This window comes from Anser brachyrhynchus, assembly GCF_964034855.1.
Source record: "Anser brachyrhynchus genome assembly, chromosome: 20".
Lineage (NCBI taxonomy): Eukaryota > Metazoa > Chordata > Aves > Anseriformes > Anatidae > Anser > Anser brachyrhynchus.
The window spans coordinates 4,518,986-4,545,796 of NC_137713.1; the positions used below are offsets into that span (position 1 = coordinate 4,518,986).

The 26,811-nt window shown below is 42.0% G+C and overlaps 2 protein-coding genes across 4 annotated transcripts in view; one reads left to right on the forward strand and one right to left on the reverse strand.

The window, feature by feature from the left end:
• Positions 1 to 1,185: 1,185 nt before the first annotated feature.
• The window catches only part of ITGAE (integrin subunit alpha E), a 36,410-nt gene continuing 10,784 nt past the window's right edge, over positions 1,186 to 26,811 (reverse strand). For both annotated transcript variants that reach the window (XM_080562608.1, XM_080562607.1), the window contains 31 exons: positions 26,665 to 26,805; positions 26,207 to 26,328; positions 25,398 to 25,549; positions 24,580 to 24,730; positions 23,985 to 24,120; positions 23,241 to 23,354; positions 22,848 to 22,969; positions 21,948 to 22,099; positions 21,460 to 21,613; positions 20,688 to 20,838; positions 20,545 to 20,612; positions 19,642 to 19,777; positions 18,494 to 18,624; positions 17,564 to 17,704; positions 16,489 to 16,710; positions 15,945 to 16,075; positions 15,065 to 15,198; positions 14,557 to 14,708; positions 13,867 to 13,995; positions 12,497 to 12,564; positions 11,963 to 12,098; positions 11,574 to 11,675; positions 11,193 to 11,269; positions 10,206 to 10,283; positions 9,693 to 9,759; positions 9,501 to 9,608; positions 4,776 to 4,850; positions 4,563 to 4,664; positions 3,995 to 4,090; positions 3,243 to 3,353; positions 1,186 to 2,805 (listed from right to left, as the gene is read on the reverse strand). In XM_080562608.1, coding sequence (XP_080418734.1) covers positions 2,728 to 2,805; positions 3,243 to 3,353; positions 3,995 to 4,090; positions 4,563 to 4,664; positions 4,776 to 4,850; positions 9,501 to 9,608; positions 9,693 to 9,759; positions 10,206 to 10,283; positions 11,193 to 11,269; positions 11,574 to 11,675; positions 11,963 to 12,098; positions 12,497 to 12,564; positions 13,867 to 13,995; positions 14,557 to 14,708; positions 15,065 to 15,198; positions 15,945 to 16,075; positions 16,489 to 16,710; positions 17,564 to 17,704; positions 18,494 to 18,624; positions 19,642 to 19,777; positions 20,545 to 20,612; positions 20,688 to 20,838; positions 21,460 to 21,613; positions 21,948 to 22,099; positions 22,848 to 22,969; positions 23,241 to 23,354; positions 23,985 to 24,120; positions 24,580 to 24,730; positions 25,398 to 25,549; positions 26,207 to 26,328; positions 26,665 to 26,805 — 3,737 coding nt within the window. In that variant the 3' untranslated portion in view covers positions 1,186 to 2,727. The remainder of the gene's footprint in view (positions 2,806 to 3,242; positions 3,354 to 3,994; positions 4,091 to 4,562; positions 4,665 to 4,775; positions 4,851 to 9,500; positions 9,609 to 9,692; positions 9,760 to 10,205; positions 10,284 to 11,192; positions 11,270 to 11,573; positions 11,676 to 11,962; positions 12,099 to 12,496; positions 12,565 to 13,866; positions 13,996 to 14,556; positions 14,709 to 15,064; positions 15,199 to 15,944; positions 16,076 to 16,488; positions 16,711 to 17,563; positions 17,705 to 18,493; positions 18,625 to 19,641; positions 19,778 to 20,544; positions 20,613 to 20,687; positions 20,839 to 21,459; positions 21,614 to 21,947; positions 22,100 to 22,847; positions 22,970 to 23,240; positions 23,355 to 23,984; positions 24,121 to 24,579; positions 24,731 to 25,397; positions 25,550 to 26,206; positions 26,329 to 26,664; positions 26,806 to 26,811) is intronic.
• Positions 4,874 to 11,185, forward strand: HASPIN (histone H3 associated protein kinase). 2 transcript variants are annotated; one of them, XR_013941087.1, is made up of 3 exons: positions 4,874 to 8,891; positions 9,557 to 9,629; positions 10,046 to 11,185. XR_013941087.1 is itself a non-coding variant. In XM_080562612.1 (2 exons), the coding sequence occupies exons 1-2, from the start codon at positions 6,358 to 6,360 to the stop codon at positions 9,570 to 9,572; spliced, it is 2,550 nt and encodes an 849-aa protein (XP_080418738.1). In that variant the 5' UTR covers positions 4,874 to 6,357; the 3' UTR covers positions 9,573 to 11,185. The 2 variants fall into 2 exon arrangements, 1 of the variants encoding a protein (XP_080418738.1); XM_080562612.1 differs by having other exon boundaries at positions 9,557 to 11,185.

Consider the following 26,811-nt stretch of genomic DNA (forward strand, 5'->3'; position numbering starts at 1 on the left):
TGACAAGGCTTTTGCACAGGAGATTTTATTCAAAACGCAAATCACAAATAAATTTAGAAGCAGACACAGCAAGACTTCCATGGAAACAGCACAAAAACCCAGCTGTGGCTTGGATGACTGAAAAATCTTGGCCGTCTTCACTAATCCCTTAAGTGCCATCCAATTACTGCAAATGTGTTTGGCATCTACTACAGCAATTGTGAAGAATTAAATGATCGAATGGCACTCATCGGAAATTACAAGTCACAGAACACTGTAATCCATTTAAGAAAAAAACATCTAAAAAGGAAAATAGCATAACCCACTGCAAGAACTGACCTCTTTGAGAGCCTTAAGGGACAACAAAAGGAATCCGAGTAATGAGGGATAGTTAATTCAGAGAAAAACCTAGAAGAAGAAGAAAAAAAAACCTGAAAAAGAGGGAGTATAACAAGATTGGCTGAAGGAGCTGGGCTTGTTTAGCCTCAAGAAGAGAAAACTCTCCTTGCAACTCCTTATTCTTAGCACAAACTTATACAATTAACAATCTTTCCTAAGGGAAAGTAATCCAAAAACTACCAACAGCTTTTTTTCTGTGCAAAAACTTACCAAGTGTGATCTGACTGTAGATATCTCTAGGTGCTTCAGAACAGATAGGACTTTGGTATGAAACAGCGAAGGCCTGTTAGGGAGGATGGGCTAGATGGCTCCTAGGGAGACTGGCAGCAAAAGCACGGCTGCTGGTATATCGCAGTCCTTTCACAACAGCCTAGCTGTCTGTACCAGGTGTCACTCAGTACAAGACCTGTCTAGAGCTGTGGGGAAAGCAGACAACAAATTTTCTTCTCCTAAGAAAAGCCAACATGGCCCACAACTTAAAAATAAATTAGTAAGTGAATAAATAAGGAAGCTATGAAAAAGTAGGTGGCTTCTTTATAATGCCGCCACCTCAGTCGCAACCATGCTCAGCTGGTCTCTTGCCTGAAGCTCTTCAAAGGCATTCTCTCTCCACCCAGCATATTCTGCTTTTCACGTACTTAATGCCTCATCAAGGTCCACCCACTCAGGAACATGCAAATTGTTCTACCAAAACATGGACTGAGAGATGGACAGTAGCTCCAGAGACCTGCAATGCTACCTAGGAAATGGTACGACAAAATACACAAACCACCTTTAATCATGAAGTGTTATACACAGGCAGGGTTCTTTTGAAAGAATTTATTTTAAAAAAGAAAAAATAAAATATTACAAAAAAAAAGAGGAGTACCACAGTTAGGGGGGACAGTAAAGCCATTCAAACCAGACAAAGCACGTTCTTTCTAAATGGTACAGAACTGGTATGATAAAAAAAAACCTGCCATAAGTGGTTCTTTGATTCAGATGAGACTTTCCTTTCTGAACCTAGTAAGTCTCCATCCCTGACACTTGTAAACAGGCTTGGAGTGACTCACACCCTGTATGCAGCTCCAAGGAACTCTACAATCAGCCAGAGGAGAGAAAAAATCAAGAAAGAATGGCTGAGTTGACTGAGCTGGACGATAGCACAAGTTCTCACCACCTCTCTGTCTTGTACAGCTGAAACTGACATGGGGGCCTTACATTCCTCAGCTAATACCTTGCTCTGGTTGTTTTTTCTTTTGCACTAAGCAGGCAGGCCAGTGTGCTTAGCACCTTTAACTTCCACCTGTTTGGCAGCCAAATTTAGAGGTGGGACATATCCAGAGCTGTACAGCCTGCAGAATGCCCAACGCATCATGAAGGTGATCTCTGTAATAGCTTTGAAGAGATATATTAATAGTACTATCCAAGTACTAAACACAAATTATACAAGGAAACTGAAGGGCAGACCACAGCTTGTTAACTTTAGTTTTCCATCAGGCAATACTGGTTAAGCCAAAGGAGACAGGAAACAGTTTTGCCTTCTGAAGGTCTGGACAAAAATCTGTGTTTATTCTACTGCTGTGTGTAAATACATATTAGATTTGTGAGGTTTTTGGTTAGCCAAACATGAGAGAAAAAGCCAAGAGGAGACATTTCATACGGGAGGAGACTACCTAAATTGACAATAAGGCCCATAATGCAAATTTTTATTTGTGACCATATCAGGATCTGAAAGCAACTGAAAATGCAAAACCAGAAATGACCCTGTAAAGTACAATACCCAGATCGCCACATACATACTTATCATTCCAAGAACCAGAGATATCAAGGAACATATTCTACTGTATTAAAATAGACAAATTTATATATATATTCTCATTTATAAGTATATACACTTATATGCAAAATGCTTGTCTCTACATTTTCATTAGCAATAGCAGAATAGGAAGCTTCCACTAATCTATTTCTATTTTAATCTATTCTGAGGCTACTCAGTATTAAAATCATTTTAAGAACCACTCGGCATCACAATTAAGACTATAATCCAATATAACAGGCTCCAAGCTGATTTTTTCCTAGCATTTCTACATTAAAGCAAAATATGTCATGGGGAGTCTAGTTTATCAACGCCAGACAGCCCTTCTATGATGAGTGGTGAGCTCAAATGAAACAAGCACGCAACAAGATTGCCCAAAAGCGCAGGGCCCCTATGGTCAGAACAGGAACTTGGAGGAGTCCCAAAGTCTGGAGTCCTATAGATCTATCCCAGCTCAGGGAACAAGAATCATTTTGCATCTTAGCCAGACTTTGACTCTGGTATTTCCAAAAAGACGGTGACAGAATGCAGAGGGTTCTGCTTTGGCCAGCTTAGTCTTCAGGAAGTATCTTCTTGTTCCTATCTTCTTGCTCCATCATGATCTTATATTTTCTTTTGAAAAAGCCAAACTGAGGAAAAAAAAAAACTTAAGTCTTTGTGAATGCATTGATTTTTCCCTTTTCTTAAAAAGAAAAAGAAAATTCCAAGTTTTTCCCTGTCAGAGTCACAGTAAGTGAATGAATAAATGCAGGATGCAACCCAGGTATGACTTCTGACAGAGCTATAAGCCTAAAGGCTGACATTGTTCAAAACTATTCAGAACATCTATAAACACCTCAAAACATTCAAGCATTCGGGAAAGCACTTCAAAATAGGTCTTTAGAGGCTATACTGCAACACTCAAAATAGCTCAAAATGTAAGATCGAGGTCTTACAACAGTAAGTGGCAGAGGTCCTTCAATGAGCATTTGAAAAAACTGCTTTCATACTTGGAGAAATCTTAAAAACATGCATGCATCTAACAAAACGATATCTGTTTTGCTGTGTGTGTGTGAAGGATACCCACCTTCCAGAGGAGCAGAATAATGAACAACAGCAAGAGAAGTCCACCAATAGAGCTTCCTATGACAATAGGTACAGGATCAAACACTTCCTCTTTCAGGAAGATAAGAGTTATCTGAAACAGAATCAAGGCCAAATTATCACACACCGAAGCCCGGTTATCTTTTTCTCATCAGCTTTTAACTGAGAAAGCTATTTAGTTTGAGCTAGCATTCAAACTTTAAACTCTGTGCTAGATGCCTCATTAATCTACAGGTACTGCAGGTACTTTGTAATACAGTACGAAAGGGGTTTTTTTTGTTTGTTTGTTTTTTATTATTATTCCAAGACTAGTCAAGGGAATTAAACTTACTAAGTCTTCATTATGAGTTTACAGTGATTACAAAAGTCACCAGTGACAATCTTCAGAATAAAAAACATGAGTTTCCAAGGGAAAGAGGAGTATTATTCATGTTGAAATCCTTGAGAAGACAAGAGGTCTCTGTGTTAGCCAGACATGTTAGAGGATAAACAGAGTTCAACATAGAACTTCTCAGATTGTTGACACGCACTAGCAAACATCTTCCCTTTGTTTTTGTCCTATGATCAAAACCTGATTTTACTAAATTCAACAGTGGAAAAGCTGTTTGCTTTAAAGGGCCCAGGATTTAATTCTGGGGACTTCACTGGTTCTCTGGGTTCAGCAAAACCAGCTGGATTTCTCACTTGTTCCTGCCCCTAAAAAAGGACCAAGCTGCCTGCACAATGCTCAGATACCTCAGCACTATGTTCCTCTTCTTTCAGCCCCTGATATAGTTGCCTGTTGAAGGTGATTTTTCCAGGGATCAGGAGGTCAATTCTTCTTTTCAAGAACTATGGAGTAAGAAGTAGAAGGAGCAAAACATGAGTTACTTTTCAGTCTTTTCTGGAGGGGGGAAAAAAAAAAAGCACTGCATGTTGCAACAGCAAATCCTTCTTCAGACTGTGAGAACTACCCTGTATAGTGCTGCCACCAAGCTGAACACTGCATACATCTCCTTCCATGCGACTATCAGTAATGAGAAATTGTCTAGACCAAAGCTTGTGGTACTGAAACAATCATTTCACATGCAGCAGTTTCTGAAGGAAGTAAAGAGAATGCAGCAGCTCTTTTAAGAGCCAAGTGCCTCCTGGGAGGCTCTGCAATGAATAAAACATCACTTTTGTTCCACAGGGTCAGAAAATAGCATCATATGCAGAAGAGCAAAATCTCTGCTGGGATGCAGAAGAAATCCTTGCATGAAACCCCTGGCAGCTAGCAGATTTTAGCAAACAAACCCAGAGAAGTGCAATTTTTCGCATATACCTGGTCTGCATGAATTAAGGACAATTCAGCTGCCACGGTGATGTTTTCATTATCTGCTTGGATGGAACAATACACGCACTGATACTGCACGTCCTGAGTGACCTGCAACGAGAGGGATGTCAACCGCGGGTAAACTCCCTGGATGTTCTATCTACCCATCCTGTCACCTCGTGGTAAACTGCTGCAACAGCAGCAGGGACCAACCCGGCTCACCTCTAGTTCTGCGCTGTTGGAATAGTCCCTTAGATGAAGCACCAGTTCATCGCTGACTCTGCACTCTGTTGTACCCTGAAGTTGAACAGTTACAGCTCAGTGCCTTGGCCACGATGCCGATGCGTGTACAGAGCGGTGTGGTGATGCTGCGAAGGCTGGGACAGCCCCAGCCCAGAGGAATCACGGAATCATTAAGGTTGGAAAAGACCTTCAAAATCATCTGGTCCAACCATTCCCCTACCACCAATATCACCCACTGAACCACGTCCCTAAGCACCACGTCCAACCTCTCCTTGAACACCCCCAGGGCCGGTGACTCCACCACCTCCCTGGGCAACCTGTTCCAATGTCTGACTACTCTTTCTGAGAAGAAACATCTCCTAATTTCCAACTTGAACCTCCCCTGAGGCAACTTGAGGTCATTCCCTCTAGTCCTATCAATGACTATCTGCGAGAAGAGGCCAACCCCCATCTCCCCACCATTTCCCTTAAGGTAGATGTAGAGAGCAATAAGGTCTCCCCTGAGCCTCCTCTTCTCCAGACTAAACAACCCCAGTTCCCTCAGCCACTTCTCACAGGACTTGTGTTCCAGGCCCTTCAACAGCTTTGTGGCCCTTCTCTGGACACGTTCCAGGGCCTTGATGTCCTTCTTGTACTGAGGGGCCCAAAACTGAACTGAGTTGTGGCCTCACCAGAGCAGAATACAAGGGGACGATCACCTCCATGCTCCTGCTGGCCACACTATTCCTGACCTGAGTCAGGATACCATTGGCCTTCTTGGCCACCTGGGCACACTCTGGGCTCACACTCAGGCAAGCGCCGACCAACACCCCAGCTCCTTTTCCTTTCCAGCCACTCCTCCCACAGCCTGTAGCACAAGAACTGGGCTGCATTTGAAAGAGTGTTGCTAGCAGGCTAAGGGAGGTGATCCTACCCCTCTACTCAGCCCTCAGGCCACACGTGGAGTGCTGTGTCCAGTTGTGGGCTTCCTGGTACAAGAGGGGCATGGAACTACTGGAGTGAGCTCAGAGAGGGCTACTAAGACAATTAGAGGACTGGAGCACCTGTCATATGAGGATAGGCTGAAAGAACCAGGCCTGTTTAGCCTGAAAAAGGGAAGACTGAGTGGAGACCTCATTAATATACATAAATGTCCGAGGGAAAGGTGCTGAGAAGATGGAGCTGGTCTCTTTTTAGTTGTGCCCAGTGACAGGACGAGAGGCAACAGGCACAAACTGAAGCACAGAAGGTTCCAGGTCAACATGAGGGGGGCACTTCCTTCCTGTGAGGGTGACAGAGCGCTGGGACAGGCTGCTCAGAGGCTGGGCATTCTCCTCTGGAGATATCCAAAACCCGCCTGAACACCACCCCGCGCAAGGTGCTCGGGGCGATCCTGCTCAGCAGGTGGCTAGCACCGTATGATCTCCACACTCTCCGTTCCGCCATCGGCCATTTTGAGCCGGTGTCCGCCCCGCCCCGCTCCCGCCCGCCGCCCTCCCGCAGTCTCGCGAGGCCTCGTTTGAAACGGCGGCGGGCGGACGGGCGGGCTCCGCGGCTCCCCTCGGGCAGGCCCGGCCCGGCCATGCCGCTACAGCCGCGGCTGCTCCGCACGTACTCGCGGCGCGGCGGCCACCTCCGCCCGCTGCCGCAGCCCGCCCGCTGGATTTCGCCGCCTCAGGACCGCAGGCGGCTCTTCAGCTCCACCTCGGCCGCCTCCAGCTCCGCCTGCTCCAGCGCCCTCTCCGCCGCCTCGGACGACCCCGACTTCTCTCCGCCCGGGAAGCGCCTCCGGCAGCCGCTGGGTGAGCGCCCCGCCCGGGCTCGGTGTCTGCGGAGCCGCCGCGGCGCCGCCACCGAGGAGAAGGATGAGAAGGAGAACCGGCCGCCCGCCCCGGCCGCCCTCAGCTCCCCGTCGCCCTCCCCGCTGCCGCCCGCCGCCGCCCGCCGCCGCCGCCGCCGCCGCCGCCGCCAGGGGCCGCCCCACGGGGCTCGGCGCCCCCTGCTCTGCAGCACCCCGCAGTGGGCGCCCCGCCGCAGCCGCCGCCCGCCGCCGGCCGAGCTCAGCGGCAGGCTGGAGGGAGGCTCGGGGCTGCAGGGCAGCCTGGAGCTCTTCTCGTCGCCCCGAGAGGGGCAGGACGCCTCGCTCGGCAGCGGGCCCAGCACGCCCGAGTCGTTGAGGGGAGATGCGGAGGAGGTGGAGGCGTCGCCGAGCGGGAGCAAGGAGGGGAGGGGGCTGGCTTGGTCCAAAGCCGCGGGTGGGTGCGGTGAGAGGGGCTTGTCACAAAGGGCCAGCAGGGTTCTGAGGGCGTCCGTGCGGGGGGCCCTGTTCCTGCAGCAAAGCACAAGCACTCCTGCTAACGGCGAGCCCCTGCACTCCACCCCGCATGCTGGTGCCAGGGCTGAAGAACCATGCGATGATGTAGAGAGAGATTCAAGGGAAGGAAGCCTGAGCGGTCAGAGAGGCAAAACCAAGCACCAGCCTACGCCGGTGGTGGTCCTGAACCGTCAGGAAGTGGCGCTGTGGCTGACAAGCATGAAAGGTGACAAAAAGGCAGATGCTGAACCTTCCTGCCAGAAGCCAGTGTCGCCTTTGGGCCCTCAAGGAATGGCGGAATATAAAAATAAAAGCACCAAGGTCGGTTCTGCAGAGGGAAGTGCCTGTAGAAGAGCTTGCATCAGTGGCTTCAGTGCCAGGCGGTGGGATAGGCAAATGAGGCTCTGTCCCCAAAGACTCAAAAATAAGAGGCAGCAGCACGCTAATAACTCTTTTTTCAGACCACAACTGAGACCAAGAGGAAGGAAGAAGGGTGGTCAGGAGATGTCTGTAGATACAAGAGACAATGATTGTTCATTCCTCAATAACTCCCATGCCTGGGGTAGACTTCGAGCATCTCTGTCCTTCCATAAGAAAAAGAAAGTTACTGCAGACGAGTGTTCCTACAATAGCATCCTTTGTACCCCTTTTGTGAATTCCGAGGTTACAGGGCACCAAGCAACCCCAACTTCTAGTATGGGTCAGTACTGTGCTTTGTCTGCTTCTTCCATGGTACTGCTGGCTCCCAGGAATTCCTGTTCAGTCCTGGAGGTAGTGCTTACAGATGCAGAGAAGGTGTTTGGGGAATGCCACCAGGAGAGACCTATCACTTTTGAGGAATGCATTCCCTTAGATAAGATGAAAGATTGCAAGAAAATTGGAGAAGGGGTGTTTGGAGAGGTTTTCCAGATTGACAGTAAAAGAGGACCTGTGGCCTTAAAAATAATTCCCATTGAGGGGACTGAAAGAGTGAATGGTGAATCTCAAAAAAGCTTTGGGGAGATTCTACCAGAGATAATAATTTCAAAGGAACTCAGTCTTCTATCTGAAGAGTCTGTAAACAGGACTGTAGGGTTCGTTAGCTTGTACTCTGTGCACTGTGTTCAAGGGGCCTATCCTAAGTATCTCTTAGAAGCTTGGGACAAATACGACAAAGTAACAGGATCAGAAAATGATCGGCCAGACTTTTTTGGGAAAGAGCAACTCTTCATGGTTCTGGAGTTTGAATTCGGAGGCAGTGACTTAGAGAACATGAGAAACAGCTTCAGTTCGGTGGCTTCAGCAAAAAGCATTTTGCACCAGGTGACTGCTTCCCTGGCTGTGGCAGAACAGGAACTGCACTTTGAGCACAGAGACTTACACTGGGGGAATGTGCTGGTAAAGAAAACAGATGTCAAAGAGCTTAATTACGTGTTGAATGGGACGATGTGCACAATCCCCACAAGAGGGATCCATGTCAACATCATAGACTATACCTTGTCTCGGCTAGAGAAAGATGGGTTAACTGTTTTTTGTGACCTTTCCACTGATGAAGAGCTGTTCCAAGGCACAGGAGACTACCAGTTTGATATCTACAGGCAAATGAAAGCAGAGAACTCCAACAGCTGGACTGACTACCATCCACACAGCAATGTCCTCTGGTTGCACTATTTGTCAGATAAACTTTTGAAAGATATGGCTTACAAGAAAAAAGAATCAACTTCTGCCATGAGAAAAATAAAGCAGCAGCTCGTTAAGTTCCATAATGAAGTATTGACCTTTGGGTCTGCCAGTGAAGTTTTGCATAGCAGCAGCCTCTTCCAGTGAGTAAAGGAGCACAGTGCTTCCAAGAACTAAGTCACCGATGCCCCTTTGCCCTTTGTCATTTTTCTGTATGGTCTTTTTAAATGTTGGCACGACGAAGAAATGTTGTGATCAGTTACCAGTATGTAAAGTAAGCTATGAAAAATGTGTAAAAATGCACAAAAAAAGCCGCCTGCTTTAAGATGTTTCCGTATGTACTTTTTTGAGGGGTAAGGGTGGAAGGGAACAGACTTGACAGTGGAGGTGGAGCGAAAAGATTTCTTCAGGCTTATTCATGTCCTGAATTCCACTTAGATTATTAGTTCTTCCCTTACTATATTTGTTTGTTTTAATTTGTAAGAAATAAACAAAAAGATGGACAAAGGTAAATATTGTTAGCCCAGTTAGGGATACAAAGGGAGGAAAAACCTACCTTTTGACTTAGTTTTTAAAATGAACTTTTGCTCAGTTTGGTCCAACACGTACTTGGAATAATGCTATAAAATGTAATTTCCTGAAGTTTCTGTAGTGTAGCTTTAAAAAAATCCTAATCTGCAATAATACAACCTGTTTTCCTCTGTAAGGGCCAGTGAAGAGGTATTGTGTTATGGAAAAAAAAAAAAAAGTACCTGTGTTCCTGATGCATTTTTGACAGTTGCTATGTTCTGACCTTGTACTCTGACAGGAACCCAAATCTGTAACTTGATGGTAGCATTAAAGGGGTTTTCTCCATTTATCTACGGAATAAAATGCACAAGGTAAGTGTTCTTTAATCCTGATTGCAGACAGATAAGGTGAACTAAATTTGAAGCTATACTTACATTAAATTTAAATTCTTTGTTTTCAAGTAGTCCTTGGCGAACGTTCATATACATTAAAGAAACTGGCCTGTAGAAGAAGATAAATTAAAACTAAGTGAACATTGAATTTAATTATTATTGAACATTAGTACATCCAATGACCCACATGCATTAAATAATAAGGAGGTAGCATGATCAAATTTGTTAAACAGGAATGTTAGCTACACAGTCTATATATGGGCATATATGCTAGTCTATCAATTAGATGCATCTTTGAAGAAATCTTGAAGGTATTTTTTAATCAGTTAAATAGTTAAGGGTTTATATTTGACCCTAGTTATCTCCCTATGATGTTTTGTTGTTCCATCTTCCAGATTCTTGCTGTCTTATACCACAGAAAGCAACTTGACAATCTGCAGTGCTTGAAACTATTAAGATGGAAATTGTGCTGGAATCCTGCCAGGCATCCTCTCAACCCTTTTTCCTCTAATTGACTAAAGTAATATAATGCAATTGAATATTCTTAAAACTTACTTGGTAAGAACTGCAGTGAACGCATATCTGACATCAAGGACATGTTTTTCAGTCAGAATGGTGCTATTTTCATTTATGCTTTAAAAGAAAAAAAAAAAGAATTGATGAAACAGCTTTATCATCTGCATGCCTTCGTTTTCTATTTCTATGGTTTCCAAATTGTGGATACTGGTTATACAAGAGGGATGGAAACACGGAGTGGCAGTAACTTATGAAAGGAGGGGTGCCATCCTGCTCTCCTATGGGTTAACGTACTGCAGTAATGTTGGAGTAGCCCTTCATTATTATGGATTTTGGAAGCTGCCATTGCCTTGGAATATTTCCCCACAAACCAGCATTAATCTGTGAATATGTAATAATGCCTTAATTAATCAAAATTTAAAAGCTTCTACCCTTCAAAAAAACTGGACATTAAACTCATGTATAAACCTTTGCCTTAAAGTGTGCTTGCAATGAGGTTGCCAGAGATGAATCCTCATTTCCTTCTTAGAAATGCTGTTTAATAAAGTGCTGTTTGCTAATCAGTCCCATTCAAGTTAATGAGAGGAACGTGACAAGAAAGGAATAGTAACTTCCCCATAGTAGAAAGCCCCAGTCGAGAAAAATAACATGAATACATCCTCATCCTATTTGGAATAATAGTTCTACTTGGAACAGAGCTGGATTATGTTACTCATCTGTTTTCTCTGATAACAAAGGAGGATGTCAGAACCAAGTTTTCTAGTTCAGGAAACACAAGGTTTTAAATATATACAATACTTAAATTAGGAACTTAAGGGATATTCTATCTTTTACTGAAATAAAATAAGAGCAAAGCTAAAATAATAAAGGAAAGATTTTTTTTTATATGCGTCCAAACACTTCAGAAGGTCAAAAAGGACAAGTACAATTTTGTGAAACCAGTGACTGATAAATAGTATGGATACTGAATAGGAATTACAGAATTTCTTTTACAGTGTATTTAGTGGTGAAAATAGCAATACTCACTTGGTGATATTAACAGTGATTGCAGACTTATTTGGGAATACACTTTCATCTAGTTGCCAAATCACAGAGAAATTTGCCTATTTTGAGGAAAGAGAAAGATATAACAAAATATTGATTACCCTGTAAATACAGTCTTTAACTCACCAGGATACTGTTAAAACGTGACGGCTAATGTATTTTCTGCTCAGCATTCCTTTCTGGAAGAGTTAACGTACAGGAATTTGGAAATTATCACTTGTCTTGAGAAAATGCATGTGGGTGACAAGCTGAATTTGAAAGCAGAGAGGCTATGGCCTAACTGTAAAGATAGGGGATGCCAGTACAGCTACTCAAAGTACCATTTAGAGGAAGGGAGAAATGAAAATTATCGTCTCTACTTACAGTTGTCTTCTTGAACACTGGATGCCCAATTCTGCAGTTCAAGGATAACTCCACAGAAGTGAAGGGTATTGGTTGGCCACAGTGAATAGCAGGAGAGGATGGCTGCCAACAGAACAAGGAGGCTCTTCAATAGTAATAAAAATACATTGGGAAATTCAATTCTGTCTGCTCCCATAAAACGAATTAGGTGCAAGTAGCCCAATAAAAGCTTGGGAGTCTTAGATAAATCTAGTAATTCAGGCTGTATTTCTGACAACTGAAATACTGTCCCTCCCCCAACCTTGCTTCACGATTTACTTAGGTAGTAAATGAATGGGAGGCTGAGTTGTGTTTTCTTTCAGCACTGTTTTCTTTCTGCAACTAGCTGAACAGTTGTTCTATGATCTTACCTCGGCTGTCACCTTCTTAAAATGGAGATTTTTAGGATAGTTCAAGACCATAGTTGTCATGTATGAGTCATCTCCACTGTTATTTAGTAAAAAATTCATGGACACTTCTTTAGTGTAGCCCACCACTAATTCTTTTCTAGAAGCAGAAAGAAAAATGTTAGGTTACATGTAATTTCCTAAGCTTTGTTAGTAAATAAGAGATCCATTTTGGTTCTGGTAATTACTCCCTTGAAGTACTTTCACACACAGGATAACACAACAGCCCAATTAATTATTCATTATTATTCAGGGTGTGTAGGAAAATGCTTTCTTCTTAACTGCTTTATTTATTTATTATCTCCAAAGTTTAGGTAACGTTTTTTCATTTCTCTTTTACATCAAGAGCTTTTAAACATTGTTCCAGTTGATTAGCTTTCCAGTGAACCTCCAGGGAAACTTTTTACAGTGAAGCAAACAAAATACCTTATGCACAAAGATGACCTGTCATATGAATGCTAAATAAAAAATCCAAGTAATAAAACTACATTGACTCACTGGATCTGACTTGTCAAAGTTAAATGAGCAGTACAGATGGTCTTGTTGCAGTCCTTCTTGTAAGGCAACTGAAAACAAAGAAAGATCAAGTTAAATTTTAACAGTTCTGATTTTTCCAAGGTAGCAGGTTTAGCATATCTTTACATATACACATACATACAGGGGTCCTTCTCAGAAAATCAAAATTCCCATGACCTCGATTAAGGAGAAGTTGGACATAAAGGACCCTCTAGTGATGTAGTAAGTAGTGAAGTTTGTAATTTAACTCCCAGGAAAAGTTCTGTTTTCATTAGGACATGATGTCTTCAGTGGGGGTAAGGTCTTGTTAAATAATTGCCAGCTGTTTATACCTCGGTTGCCACAGGACAACAATGTTAATTTCTATTCCAGGGACAATGTGTTTTTCCTGAATAAACATTTTCATATGCTATGCCATTTTACAGGCACACTATTTTGTAGTGATGAGGTTACTTCCTTTAGCGATAGTTTTATTAAACAATAAAAATCTACTGTCTGTGGCTGATGTTTCTGCAGAAGTTCAGTGAAAATTAATAGTTAGCTGTTGGGTGCACAAGTAATAAGCAATACTGACCAACACTCAAGAATATCATGAGTTATTGTTAGGGTATAAATGTATCATCATAATCCCTAAGACTACAGCAACTATGGTGATTAGTGTTCGTTATTGCTCAGTGCTAAGTGATACTAACTTTTCTGTCCTATGCTTTATTGACTGCTAATTAAATATTGAATTGTGGTTTAAGATGCCTATTAAGTAGCAAAAAGATGCCTCTTTACAGAGCTTTGTGATTTGGATTTTAGACTAACTGTGAAAAAGAGCCAGATTAGCTTGTACTGAACTGCAAGTGAGGATACCGAAGGATACCAAATTTAAAGGTTCAGTTTATTGGGAGTTTGCAGTCTTCCAACTATAGCTTTGAAACAAGTAAATCTAAACAAATTATATATGTATACCTAATTTTCATTATTTTTAAAATCCATTCACTCGAAAATTTTGTAGGTGTTACTACTAAATACACCATTCAAATAACGAAAAGTACTTCACAAAACATAAAACCCATCTGCCTTGGTCACAGGTAGCATCTAATCTCATTTTAAACAGAGGCCCAAGAGGAATGTGTTCAAAAGTAAAGGTTGGATCTTAGAGAGGAGATTCTCTTAATAGGGTAAGAGTACCTGTTTTGGGGAAACCCCGGCCTAAAGTCTACCTGGAATACAACAATAATAACTAGAAAAGTTAGCAGAGGGGAGAAGGCAACATACAAAGGCTAAGAAAAACATGATTATTATTTTTTAATAGTAAATACTTTGCATTCTGGAAAGAGAAGAGCTCTTCAGTATTTTATTACCTGAAAATGCATTTCTGATGGCTGATATTTATCAAGCACAGGAACAGCAAACTCCGTACTATCGTTTTTCTCACAGAGCTCATATTTAACTCTCAGATAAACATTGGAAAAACAGTCAAAGTCACATGGCTACAAGAAAGGAAGAACATGAAATTGAGAAAATATCTGGGCATTAAAATGCAAAACAGTCTTCACACATTATCTCTGTTTCAGCTTCTGTCAGGGGGCATATTTAGGGACCTTCTGACTCAGATGTTGCCTTTGGGCCACTGATTTTAGTAGCCATCAATGGACCATAAATTTGTCAAATGTTTTTTGAGGGATTTTATACATTTGGATCCCATGACATCCTCTGGGTAATGCGTTCCTCGATTCAGTTATACATTGTAAAAAATGGTTTCCTTTATGTTTGTTTTAATCCTTTAGAGCTTCATGACTCTCTGATAATTCTTGCATTATAAATACTTCACACATACCCAAAAGGATGACAGTTTGATTTATAGGAATACAAGTCAAAATGGTACACATCCCCCTCAGCTATAGAACATGCTCAGCAAGTCTAACACCCAGAAAACCACCCGATTATAGTAATTTTGCATTTCAAGGAAGATTAATCATCGTGCAGATTCCATTAAAAATCCTTTCCTCTTAACCCTTCTTTCTGTAGTAAGTCTGACCAACATCACCTACCAGCGTGAAAAGCTGCAGCTCAGAGCATGATGTGTGCTCTCTGACTAAGAGCTTTCCACTTGTTGTGGTGTTCTGATCCTTAAACTGTAATCTCTTCTTTGCCATTTTCACATCTAAGTCCACCGTGTAGAGAATGTATAACTGTGAAAACACTGGAAACACAGATGGGAATTTCTTGTGTACTCAGAACAAAGCAATTGCAAAGAGTCAGTGAATGAAGCGGAACAGAGTTCTGATCTGTAGCTCCAGCATTCACAGAGGAGGAAAAAACATGGTGATATATTTCCAACATCTTCCCACAAGTCAAGCAAAACAGAAAAGCTTTTACAATGACCCCTACATTGCCTACTCATGCACCCTACAAAGGATCTGAAGGTTTAGACTGAGATACAATATGCAAGATTTTCAAAATTCTTTGTTAGATGTACCAGAAGTTGTCTACAATGCCAAGTTTCTAATATGGTGTAGGACCATAGATTTTAGTCTGATCACAATTCCCATTTATTACCTTGTTGAGACACTGGTAAAGCTGAGATTATATTGAAACACAGTTTTGCTGTAACAATGCTGCTGTTCTGGAAAATTAATATTCTCTCAGGGTTGAATCTCATACTGGTGAGAAAGTGAACAACTGGTCTCGAGCTAGTCAGTGAAGAACAAATAAGAAACAGAATTAAATTTTTGAAACATTCAGGAAAAAATATTTTAAGAAATCCTGGCAGCAAGCTTAAAAAGTGCTCAGCTTTTCCATGATATTTCACCTGGACCAAGCTAGCCTATTTACAGAAGTTCCAGTTTCTGCTGGGAACACTGAGAATGTACAAAATCCCATGAGCCTGAAAGAACAGACAGCCAAAATACACCAATATAGCTAGAGTTTCAGAATTAAACTCACTGTTTATGTTTCCATTAGATGAACTCATTATCTAGTGGTAAAAATTCTCTCTTTATCAACAATTTGTTTCCAAATACAAAATGCAAGAACAAAATCAAATCTGCCCATCATGTCTTAGCCCTTGCAAACTCCACCAAGTCATTCAGCTACCAGACATCTGATTGAAAATAAGACAAGGTCTGTCAAGATTTTTTTGTCTAAATGACTAAAACCATCAGTGCTGAATTGCAGACGTTAACCAATTAACATAGATCTTAATGTTCATTATCTCATACTTGCTCAAAGCCTTAGGCATTCAAAGGCAAAAGCCTTTGCAACTTGAGCTAACAGCTTTACATTTTATATGATTTCTTCTAGCACTGGGAAAGATTTTTTTATGTCCGTCCAATGCCAAATTAAAAATAGAATCATTACACAGTGCTTAGAACACAGATTCTAAATTTGTCTTTGAAACATTTCCCCAACATACTAAAAAGCAGCACTCATTACCTACCGGAGCACAACCACATTCTCCAGCGATCCTACTGCAATATCTTGGAGACCATCATCAGTGAAATCAAAGCCACCATCAATGGATTGTCCAAAATACTGGAGTCCTGCTGATATTTCAGAGGCTTTTACTCTCTAATAGGAGAGACACAACAGCAAATATAAGTCAGGATCTCCCTCCTGTCCTTTGAAAAATACATTTTCTTTCATAAGGCTGTTGTGAGGTTGATTTTACAACACTCCTGACACACAAAATATTGGCTATTAATTTACTGTAATAGATGGGCAGGCTTGCAAAAGAATATATTTTTCTATAGGCAGCACATGAATCCAGGTCTAATCCAGGCCTAAGCAGACAAGTGAATAACTGCAATTAAGGAGCAGGTCTGCTGCAGAAGCCTGTGGACTCACATAAACCAACACCCGCAAATTTCTCACTCATCAGTGGGAATGTAATGTGAAAGTCCTTCCTCCCAGCCTCTTGCTACAAAAACACAAGCTTTTCCCTCCCATAGTGGACTGGAGGCAAGTCCCAACAAGACACATACTTGAGAAAAAGAGCTCTTGATCTTGTCCTTTTCACCATTAAAGATGTAAATGCTGCCAAAAGAGGAACTGTTTGAAAGATGATCTTCAAGGGGGGCTCCAACTGCAATATCCTCATATCCATCCCCGTTGATGTCTCCAATGCTGGCCACGGTAAACCCAAACCTTGCGAACTGAGTGGTCACCTGCACATTTAAATGTCCTTCCAAGGTGAATGAACCAGTCTGAAATATACCCAAGAAAGAAATCCCTTTAGAACAATTGTAACCTCTAAACAATATAATAAGAAATTCAAGATAACAGCTAATTTTCAGACCAAAAGCTTGATCCAACTGCATGCAAAGTCTCCCACAGAAGCAGTGTCCCTGGACAGCCCTATGCAAGTAGACACAGTTAAGGTACTATCTGTTTTTAAATCATGAGCAGATTGAGTTGATCCACTGCTTATTTCGAGACAAACTTGTTTCTCCACCACGTTACAGAAATAAGCCACAAGAGGGTGCAAGTTGTTTGAATTCTAATGGACGCCCACACTGTTTTCTGCTTCCAACAATTTGGTATGTTCCCTGAGCAAATTTTAGCAGTGCACCAACGGGAGCTTATCCTGGTCTGCATGTTAAGTTCTCACTCAAAATGACGCAATTAACTTCTATCCTGGATATATGTATCTGGTATACTGGATCCAGTAGCTGGGCTCACAAAATATTTTGTTTTCTGCAAGTCCTGGAAAGTAAAGTTTTAGCAGCTACCAATGTATACATTTATTGCAAACATTGCAAAAAACATTGTTTGGAAGAGCAAAGTGTACACCAAAAAATTGCCTATGTGTAGGCAAAAGACGTGATTTTAGCACACTGTGATATCAGTGTACCTTAGCTACAGAATGGTTTTATTTATTTTTTTCCTCTTTCATATTCTAATGACTAAGACAGGACTGCTGGCTTCATCCTGCAGTCCTCTACCATACAGGGAGAGCACACTCAGTGAGAGCACAAAGGAGGAATGTTTTATTTGTCACTACTTAGGCATGGTTGGAAAATCCCCAACATGGAGTGTTTACGCTACCAGTGTTTTTACCTCTGTCTCCAGGCGATAGACGTAAACCCTTCCTTCTTCCCCTTGGATGTGATAAAATGGAGCTCCAACAAGGAGAAGATCTGTCTCCCCATCACGGTTCACATCAAGCGGGCAGAGCTCAGAGCCAAAATAAGATCCGACCTGGGCTCCAGAAAAAGTCAAGCAGCTCTTTCACTGGAATTCTCTATATATAGCTTTGTAGAATTAGCGTCCTTTGCAACAGTAAGGCAATTTTTAGAACAAAACATCACATATCTACTTATATGTGGATCACTTCACTATTATTTATTACATTACTGCCATCCTCGGGGACAGATCCTGTAACCAGCATAACAGTACCAAAATCATTATTCAACAATGTGACAGAATAAAAAGTAGAATAACACAGTTGATGACGTCTTTCCCCATGAGCCATGAGAACAGAACATAAATATAGTACACCCCACTTAGCTAAACGTCTTCCCTGTCTTTTTCCAAATTTCATGATTTCTTCTGGTATTCCCAAAGTATTATGGAGTGAACTAAGACTGTATAATCCACAGCTAGCTAAATCAGATGCTTGGCAGTTCTCTGATTCCTACTTGTGAGACCTCTAACCAATGAAAACATGGTGAGGTGAGTGCCAGTACCCTCCAGCAGCCTGCTGTGAGCAGTTGAACTTTGATAATTTCCCCCAGCTGAGCAACTTGTCCCAGAAGCTCAGACTTCAACAGATCTCATTTGAAAAAATGAGGCTGCCTGACCATAGTGGGTTTAACAGTAATAATAAGGCTAATGGATTTATTCAAACGTTTATAATGGCTTTACTCTTGCTTCAAAGGATGTAAATTTGTCCGGAGAAAATGAGGCTGTTGCTTGAGCAACCTAGATGCGTGCTGTGCCCCTGACCCCTACTGACCTGCTTGCCCCTGTGTGAGTGAAGCACAGTACCTGTTCTCCTTGCAGGGTTTGTTTCAAGTGGCCATCCTGAAACACCAATACCTTCCCTGTCATGCTGTGCCGTGGAGCTCCAGCCACATACAAGGGTCCGTATCCTGTGCGCACCACTGCCACGCTGTATCCTGGTGCATTCACACGAGGAACAAAAAGATCATACATGTCAGTACCATACTCTACGCCTGAAGGAAAAAGCCCACGAAGCTTCGACTTAGACATAGGCCTACATATTTCAGTGAGATCCAAGAGCTTGCACCACGTCAAGTTGTTGTGGCCCATGTTTTTGATTACAGACTAGCTCATCAGAATATTGATTAGGAAACGGCAGGTAACTTTCCTGAGAGAAAAGCCAGCAAAGCTGAGGTTTTCTTCTCTTAACAGCTTGTGAGGTAATTGAATAAACTGCTGCTCTGAAAAACCTGCTTGAACTCTTGAGGACTTTTAGCATTTGTCACAGTTCCTGAATGCTTATCCAATATACACACTTTTTTTTTTCTTTCTTTTTAATTATTATCTCTGCAAGCTAGCAGGCTTAGAATCCTTCATAGAAGTGAAGGAAACATTATACTCCATATAAAATGCAAAAATAGATCTGTTACGGGGCTTTTGTAACAGGGAAGTAATGACAGAAGGATTATCCTGACACAACCAGTCCACAGCACCTCATATGTCCTAGAAGAACTTTAAGACCAAGGCTACAGTCAGGAGATACAGGGACCATAAGGCTACAAAGCACTAGGGCAAATAAGCAAGGTCTTATTTGTCACTACGCCAAGAACAGTATTGATTCACAAACTGTTTCTTCTCCAGACACTCACAGAAAGTCAAATATTTATACTTATCAGCTCACAAAAATGCCCTTCACTGTGTTCTTATACTGCGAAACCAAATGGATGTGTTAACAGAATAGCACCACAATGCATCATAACTCATAAGAGCAAATAGGCTGAACAGGGAGACAGTGTTTGCATTAGAATCTCTGTCCCTGTTACGGAAAATATTAAAAATTTAGTTAGATGCTGCAGGAGATGGTCTTCACGTAAATGCTGTCAGTGCCAGAACACACTGCCCTACATATAAACAAACCAAACAAAATTGCAGCCAGGTTGTCACCGATCTCAAGAGAGGGGTAAGCTGCTTACCTAGGTAACTGTACTTTGCTTTTTTGGTTTCTTCTTTTGATTCATTCAAGAAAACAGCTGTCTTAGTTGCCAGATCATACAGCAGAATTCCACCAGACCAGTCAAAGGCACCCACAGCACCAAACATTAAGACTCGCTGCAGAAATAACATAGTGCAAATTAAAATGGAGGAACACAGGGCAATTGCCAGTGACCTCTATCAGTCTGCAAAGCTGCTTAGTAGGTTGCCATGTTTTCTGGATTACAACTCCTGCACTCTTTCCTGGACCATGTAGCATGGGCAGTTTTACTAGCTCCTAGTATTGAAGGTACAAGATGACTGCCCAGCATCAGAGAAGCAGCTGCACATCTCCCAGTTCTCTACATGTCATTGTTTGCAAAATGCGATCACTGTTATCCTTACAGCCAACGCTGCTAAATGTTCATTAGCTTCCTCAGTTTCCACTGTTCTCCCCTCCTGACAAGGACAGAGATCACGCTTGTCTTGTAAAGACCAGTGTTTTAAGCCAGAGGATTCCGAAAGAGCAATATTATTTTATTTGCAACATGATGGAGTCCCTGGTCTTGTACACTGGAGACACAAATGCCAACTAAATCAAAGCTGTCAACTGAAGTTAGTTCTCTTGTGCATTAGAATAAAAAGGATCCAGTAGTTATAACAGGGGTCATGTGAGATAGACCCCATCCTAAAATAAAATTCACAACCGACATTAAAAAAGTAGTATTTTTTACTTATCTAACACCTTCAAAGCAAGCAGTGGCTTGCCAATGAGATTTGACTACATAGTTCTCAAACTTCTGTATCAGCATCATTTCTTGTATAAGACCTTCTGAATCCTTACAGGTATTAAAACGGCAGCACAGCATACAACCATTTAGCAGGGTTAAATACAGAACACTTGCCTTATCCAAAATCTGCACACTGAAACCAGATTGTGCCAGTTCATACTCCAGAGCATCACCTTGAGTACCTGACAATGCAATAGAAATAGGGTGAGTCCTTATTCCTCAAAAGATAGCAATGAAATAGAAAAGCTTCTGTTTACCTTCTATCCCAATAATACTCTGCTGCAGGGTTGAAAGCAGCCCATCTAATGCTGAATAATTGGTCACCTGAAATACATTAGTGTCATCTGGACCAGATGCAATTAGCCGCAACTCATTCAGGGCCTTTGGTTTTTTGAAGGCATCCCCCACCTGCAGAAGAGATGCAAATTAATCAGAAGAAGCAATCTTTAGAGTCTTCTTATTCCCACGTACTTAAGGATGGAATCGCTCGAGTTGGTGGTAAAAATCTCAGCTTCAACCACCCTATGTAAACCCAGAAATAGTAATTGATTTGGAAGCCAATGAATTAGACAATCTGAGTGTCTCCTGGAACCAGACCTTTACAAAACATCTTCACGTAACTGGCTGGTGCAGTATTTGGTGTATACAACTTTGTTGTACCCAACAACTAAGTTTGGAAATCAATAAGTCACAAGGCATCATAATATCAAACATCTTCCTCTGTAAGAGAAAGAATGAGAAGCGATAGCTGAATGACATTACTAGAAGGCAAGGGTGATAGTGTGAGAAGAAACCTACCAGAGACTTGAACTGAGAAACTCTCGTGCCTGACATACTTTTTGATCACATTTGTTTATTCTTTATTGTTTAACAGTTCATATCATAGCTTTATCTTTCATATATTTATTTTATATGTGCTTGTTCCCTTATTTACTGGAGACACATATGGTTCAGTTCTCCTTTTCTCCCCCTGCCCGGTGCTACCCAGTAATGGAAGGAAGATATGATCCAAGTAGGTTTCCAACTCACCCCAATAGCATAGCGCTCAACTCCTGCCATTTTGGGCGAATTTATCACTGTTGTCAAGTTCATTTCATCCAGGAGTATTTCCCCATCTGTAAGCACAATCATGATCTTGGCTGCATCCTTCCGGGATCCGTGACTTTCAATGAAGATAGAATCCCTGTTAAAACATCAAAAAATGAAACATTTGCAGCTAACAGTCATAGCAAGGAGACAAGAAATTTTCTTTTGCATTCATTTACCTTAAAATGGCCGGGTGCTATCTCTTTCTATAGCTTCCTGAGCCCCGTCATACCATAAATTACACACTGAGAGATGACTTTTACAACCTTCTAAAATATGGCACAGAAACTGCTGCCTGCTATTCAACCCCTTCCAAATAAACAGGACTCCTTTCAGGACCTGAATGTTCATGGAAGTCCCTCTCCCTTACTCATGAAATGCCCCGGAAATCACCTTCATTATTTCTTGAGCTCCTTTTTTCTGTTACTTACAGGGCATGTTGCATGGCAGATGCTGTTTTTGTCACATTGCACACCTGCACAATATCAAGTACTTTCTGGAGGGTGGCATTTGGATTCCAGTTTTCTCGCAGGTCAAACTCAGTTTTGATTTCAAAGCCATACTGCACCACTGCAAAATCACACTGGAAGAAAGCAGCAGGTAAGCATCTGCTTGTGACAACTGTTGATTCAGAGAATGAGAGCTCTCTGCAACAACTAGCCCATAAACCCCAAGAGAAAATATTATCCAGACTATGTAGAAAGAAAATACTTTTTATGAGCAAGTGGCTTTTAAATATGTGTAATGCATAAACAAGGATTGTTATAAATATATTATAGGCGAGGAAAATTAAAACACTGTCAGTACAGGCAGAAAAAATTGTTTTGGGGAACGCTAATTTGTTTTTAAGTACTTGCATTTTCCTGTTATGTTTTTGGCACATGTGCAGGTTTCAGAGAGGATTATCTGTGATATTACTGCATTGTTCCTTCATTTTCCAGGATGATCTGATTATCGTTGCTTTTGTGCTTGTGGGTATAGATGTTACGATACAGGAACAGAGACAGAAAACAACAAGAAAGTCATGACTGTCACCTTGTATGAAGGGAGAGATGGTGCTCACTGGGCTGCAAGCATGACAGCCATAGCAGGGCTAGGGATTTCTAAGCAAACAAGTCACAGACTTTTCTCTCTACAGTGCTGTTAGGATCAAGACTGAGGATGTACTGCTATGTAAGCAAAATTACGTCAAGAACACAGGCAAGTTATGGAAGTGTTTTCCCATCCTAATGGAAATTAACCTGCACAGTCCCAAATTCTGGTGAAGAGGCAGCTTAAATGAAGCACAGCACACTTTGTACTTTTAGCCTGCTGAAGAGAGTAGGGAGTACCTCAAAGCACTTCTCATACAGTGTTTTCATCATCTTGTGGATGAATGCTTTTGCTCTTTCAAAATCGTCTGGTTCAATGCTCCCTGATCCATCCAAAATAAAAGCAATCTCTGTCCCAGAGCCTGCCAGGATATAGAAGATAAAGGAGTAAGGAGAAGGCTCCCTGGAGCTCAGTAATGTTGGTCAGGATAAAAGTTCTTTATCCAGTGTTATCAATCAACACACAAATAATCTCACTCCAACAAGCAACTGAATGGCACCGAGACTGCCCACTGTCATTTCAGCGTGAGCCACAACTCAGCTCTGGAAGCTTACAGCACAGCAGCCCCCCAGATTTCATCAGTCCATGACAGTCCACAGCATGATTCTGTTAAAAGATACTTCACCACGTACGCAAGCCATTTTCCTCCTCCTCCTCTTTGTCGCTCTCCATCCAGGAAGGGAGCATGCTGCCACCATTGTCATTAATGTTTCTGTGTCCTGGTGTCTCAGTTGGAATATTTTCAGCTGAAACAGGAAAGAAAATTGAATGTAGGTGACAGGGAACAGGGAGAGAAAACAAACAGTGAACTGAAACCTTGCATTATTGCCCATGCAGTGTTCCTGCACCTTGCTGCCTGATAGCTGAACTCTTCCTCATCCCTGCAGTATGTAGCGGATCATACTGCTTTCAGGTTCAAGAGTATGGATGCTATGGAAAAAATTGTGAGTTTTGAAGGCTGTGGGGATCAGGTCTTCATCTTAAAAAAACAGCTACAGTTTAATAGAAATAAACTGCTCCAAGTACACACAAAATTATAAGTATCATAACAGAAACACTGAAGGGAAGGTGAATGTGTACATTTTAAAGCACCTATTGCAGTCCATCTGTCTTTCCATACTAATGTTTTGGCTGCAGGTCACAGATACAGAATATGATCTCTTGTCCTCCTGATTGGCTGGCTAAGGAGGACTGTTATGAATGTAACAGAAATAATTTTTATTTGTTTTACTGTTGCTGGGCAGGTGACTGCAAGAACAGGCTAAGACCTGGATGGATGTATTTACATTCCTTAAGCCATGAAGCTACCCACCATCGCAGATCCACTCTATAAGTTACAGTGAAGGGAGATGTGTGAGGAGTGGAATTTCTTCTACCTGACTCAATCAGAGTGTCTCTCTGCAGCTCTGAAAGGAAACTGTCAAAATCTTCATATGCAGACGACATGAACCAGTCACTTCTACCCTTCTGCAGCTCTTCTGGGACCCACTGGTTGCTAACGAACTCTCCAATCTAGGGAGAAAATCCAACAGCCGTGGAGACTGCACGTTTCATACACACACACACAATTGCCTTAATTAAAAACTTGACAGCCTGAAAGGGAGTTTTCTGAAAGCTTGGTAAAGCAGCCCTGATCCTAGATTGCACAGTAAAACCTTTTTTGCAAAGAAAAAGCTATTAAAAGCTCTAGAGCCACAAGCATTATACAAGTCAGACACTTTTATTTCTGTAACTTTTTCCTTAACACCCTCCAAAACAAGCTCTCTGGAATCAAGAAGACAGAGGCCTGGGCGAGCAAGGGAGCCACCAGAGCATCTCAGATTGGACATCCTGCATGTCTAATGCAACACTTTTTCTTCCACCCACTGCTAAAGCATAGAAGTAGACACATGGGGTGGATGGAAACATCTCTCTCCAACATATGAGCTTAGAAGCAAAAAAAATGTAGCTTTGAGGTTTCTTCCTACTCACCTTAGGAGCACAGAGTTTGACCTTAGCCATTTTGAGGGAGTTCATCACATTTCTCAATTGATGGTTTTCTAAAAACACTTGTCCAGATACCATGACAATGATTATCTTGTCAGTCTGTCTGGAGTCATGGCTGTCAGTAAAGACTTTATCCCTGTAGAAAAACAAGCCTAGAGGTATTTTATGGGACAAACTATGTCTTCAGAGTCAGAAATCTCAGTGCTGCTGGCAGGGTGCTGATGTTCATTGAACTCTCAGCACACGAGAGTCTGTGCAGTACAGACATGCAAAGCAAACGCGCACATTATACTTCCAGGGATGTTGGCTATCCACAGCTGGTAGCTCTGCCTTCACAAGCAGCACACGGGGCATTTTTACAATGAAGTTCAGTATTGTCAGAGTCGTGCTATTGGGAAGAAAATAGAGTCGAGGAAAGCAAGACTCCCAGGGAGACACAGCAGATGAGTGAAAAAGATGGGAAAGGCCTCAGGTATACGAACAAGCACATGCTGAAAGCAAGACCCAGGTGACTGCATTTTCTTGCTGATGCCCCTATGTCAGCCAGGAAGGACTTCACACTTTGCCTCTTGGCAATTTCTCCTTGTGAAAACCAGAGTTGGACCTGACAGACCCCCAGACAGATTCATTCACAGGCCTCTGTCGGCAGAGTCTGTCACTAAGAGAAGCATTGGGAAAGTGATAGTTGTGAGGGTGTGAGAACAAGAAGAATATAGAGGAGGTGCAGGAGGCTGTACTGATGTACATGAAATGCGAGGAATCACTTGAGTGTCCCAGGAGCTTCCTGAAACACGTGAACTCACAATACATGCTGCAGTGTGGCTGCAATGTCAGTCTGTGAACTCTGCTGTTTCATATTTTGGACCTTGAAGAGAGCAGTTAATCTGTTGCAGCTTTCTTGCAGGCTCAGTTCAGTTTGGGTCTGTTCTCCATACTGCACCACAGCAAACCTGACCTGGAGAAAGAAGACGGCAAAGCTGTGTTGGTTAGACAAGATCTAAGGCAGGATCCCTAAGTCCCTCAGAGTGTCAAGTTTAGTCCCAAACTTTCCTGCACAAACATGGAAGGCCTACATTGCAAATGGAAGGCAGATTACCTATCTTTATCTCTCCATCACACATTTGTATTCTGGTGATTCCTTTTGGATCAACTCCAGGAACTGACTTCATTTTCTTTGGCTTAAAATGATTTCTCCGTCCGAACTTTCTGTATTTATCTGTCTGGCCAGATCTTTCGAGACCACATGGCTCAGCCTCACTTTGTCCCCAAATATCAGGCTTTATTTACATCATTCAAAGTAATGGCTTATAAGCCTCACTCATTTGTACGTCTACTGTTTCAAGGTGTCCTGAGAGATTTGTCTGGTAAAATATCTAGGCATGCTACTGGCGTAAAAACTCACTCCTAGATCTTCCACTCCACTCTTCAGCTACTCCTCATCCTTGGATCACTAACATTTAACTCTTGCATTACAATATGTAGAATTATTACCAGCATCACTGCGAGTAGTTTAAACAGCAGTAAGTATGACAACTGGGGGACTCTTTCCATTCTTCATTAGAGCTCTGGTCATCCTGCCTACCAGAAAACAAGACTGAACAGTTTCACACACCTTTGAGCATTTCTGCCACGTTGACTTCATCATATTGATGACTGAGTTCTTGGTGCTTTGGAAATCATCTGACTTGGTGTTCTCTGATCCACCCAGAATGACAGCAATCTCTGTTCCCGGTTCTGTCAATGCAGTTAAATATAAAAGAACATTTGAAAAGGCACCGAAACATCCTAACATTTAGCAAGAGTTCAAGAACATTGACATAAACAACAAATTAGAAAAAAAAAAATTTTTACCACTTCCAGCCATTCTGAAAGCAGGTCTAGCTGATGATGTGATCTACACTGTAGTAATAAGTTTAATTTTTAAAAATTCTCAGTTAATGATGATGGTAATAATGATTGAATTTTACCATAACCTTCAAAACCTCAACCTTTTCCCTCCCTAGCTCTCTCCTGCCACATGAATACAAGCTGCTTTCAAGGAAGTAATGTTTGTTCATGTCCAGTACTTACCTTTGCACATGTGGTTGCTCCATGCACTGCCAAAGTGCTCACCACAAGTAATGCTGACGTTGTTTGTGCTCTTAGAGCTGCTGGTGGCAGTAAACTTGTCTTTGCTGTTTCTGTTTTGAATGCCACTTAATTTGGTCTCAACTAAAA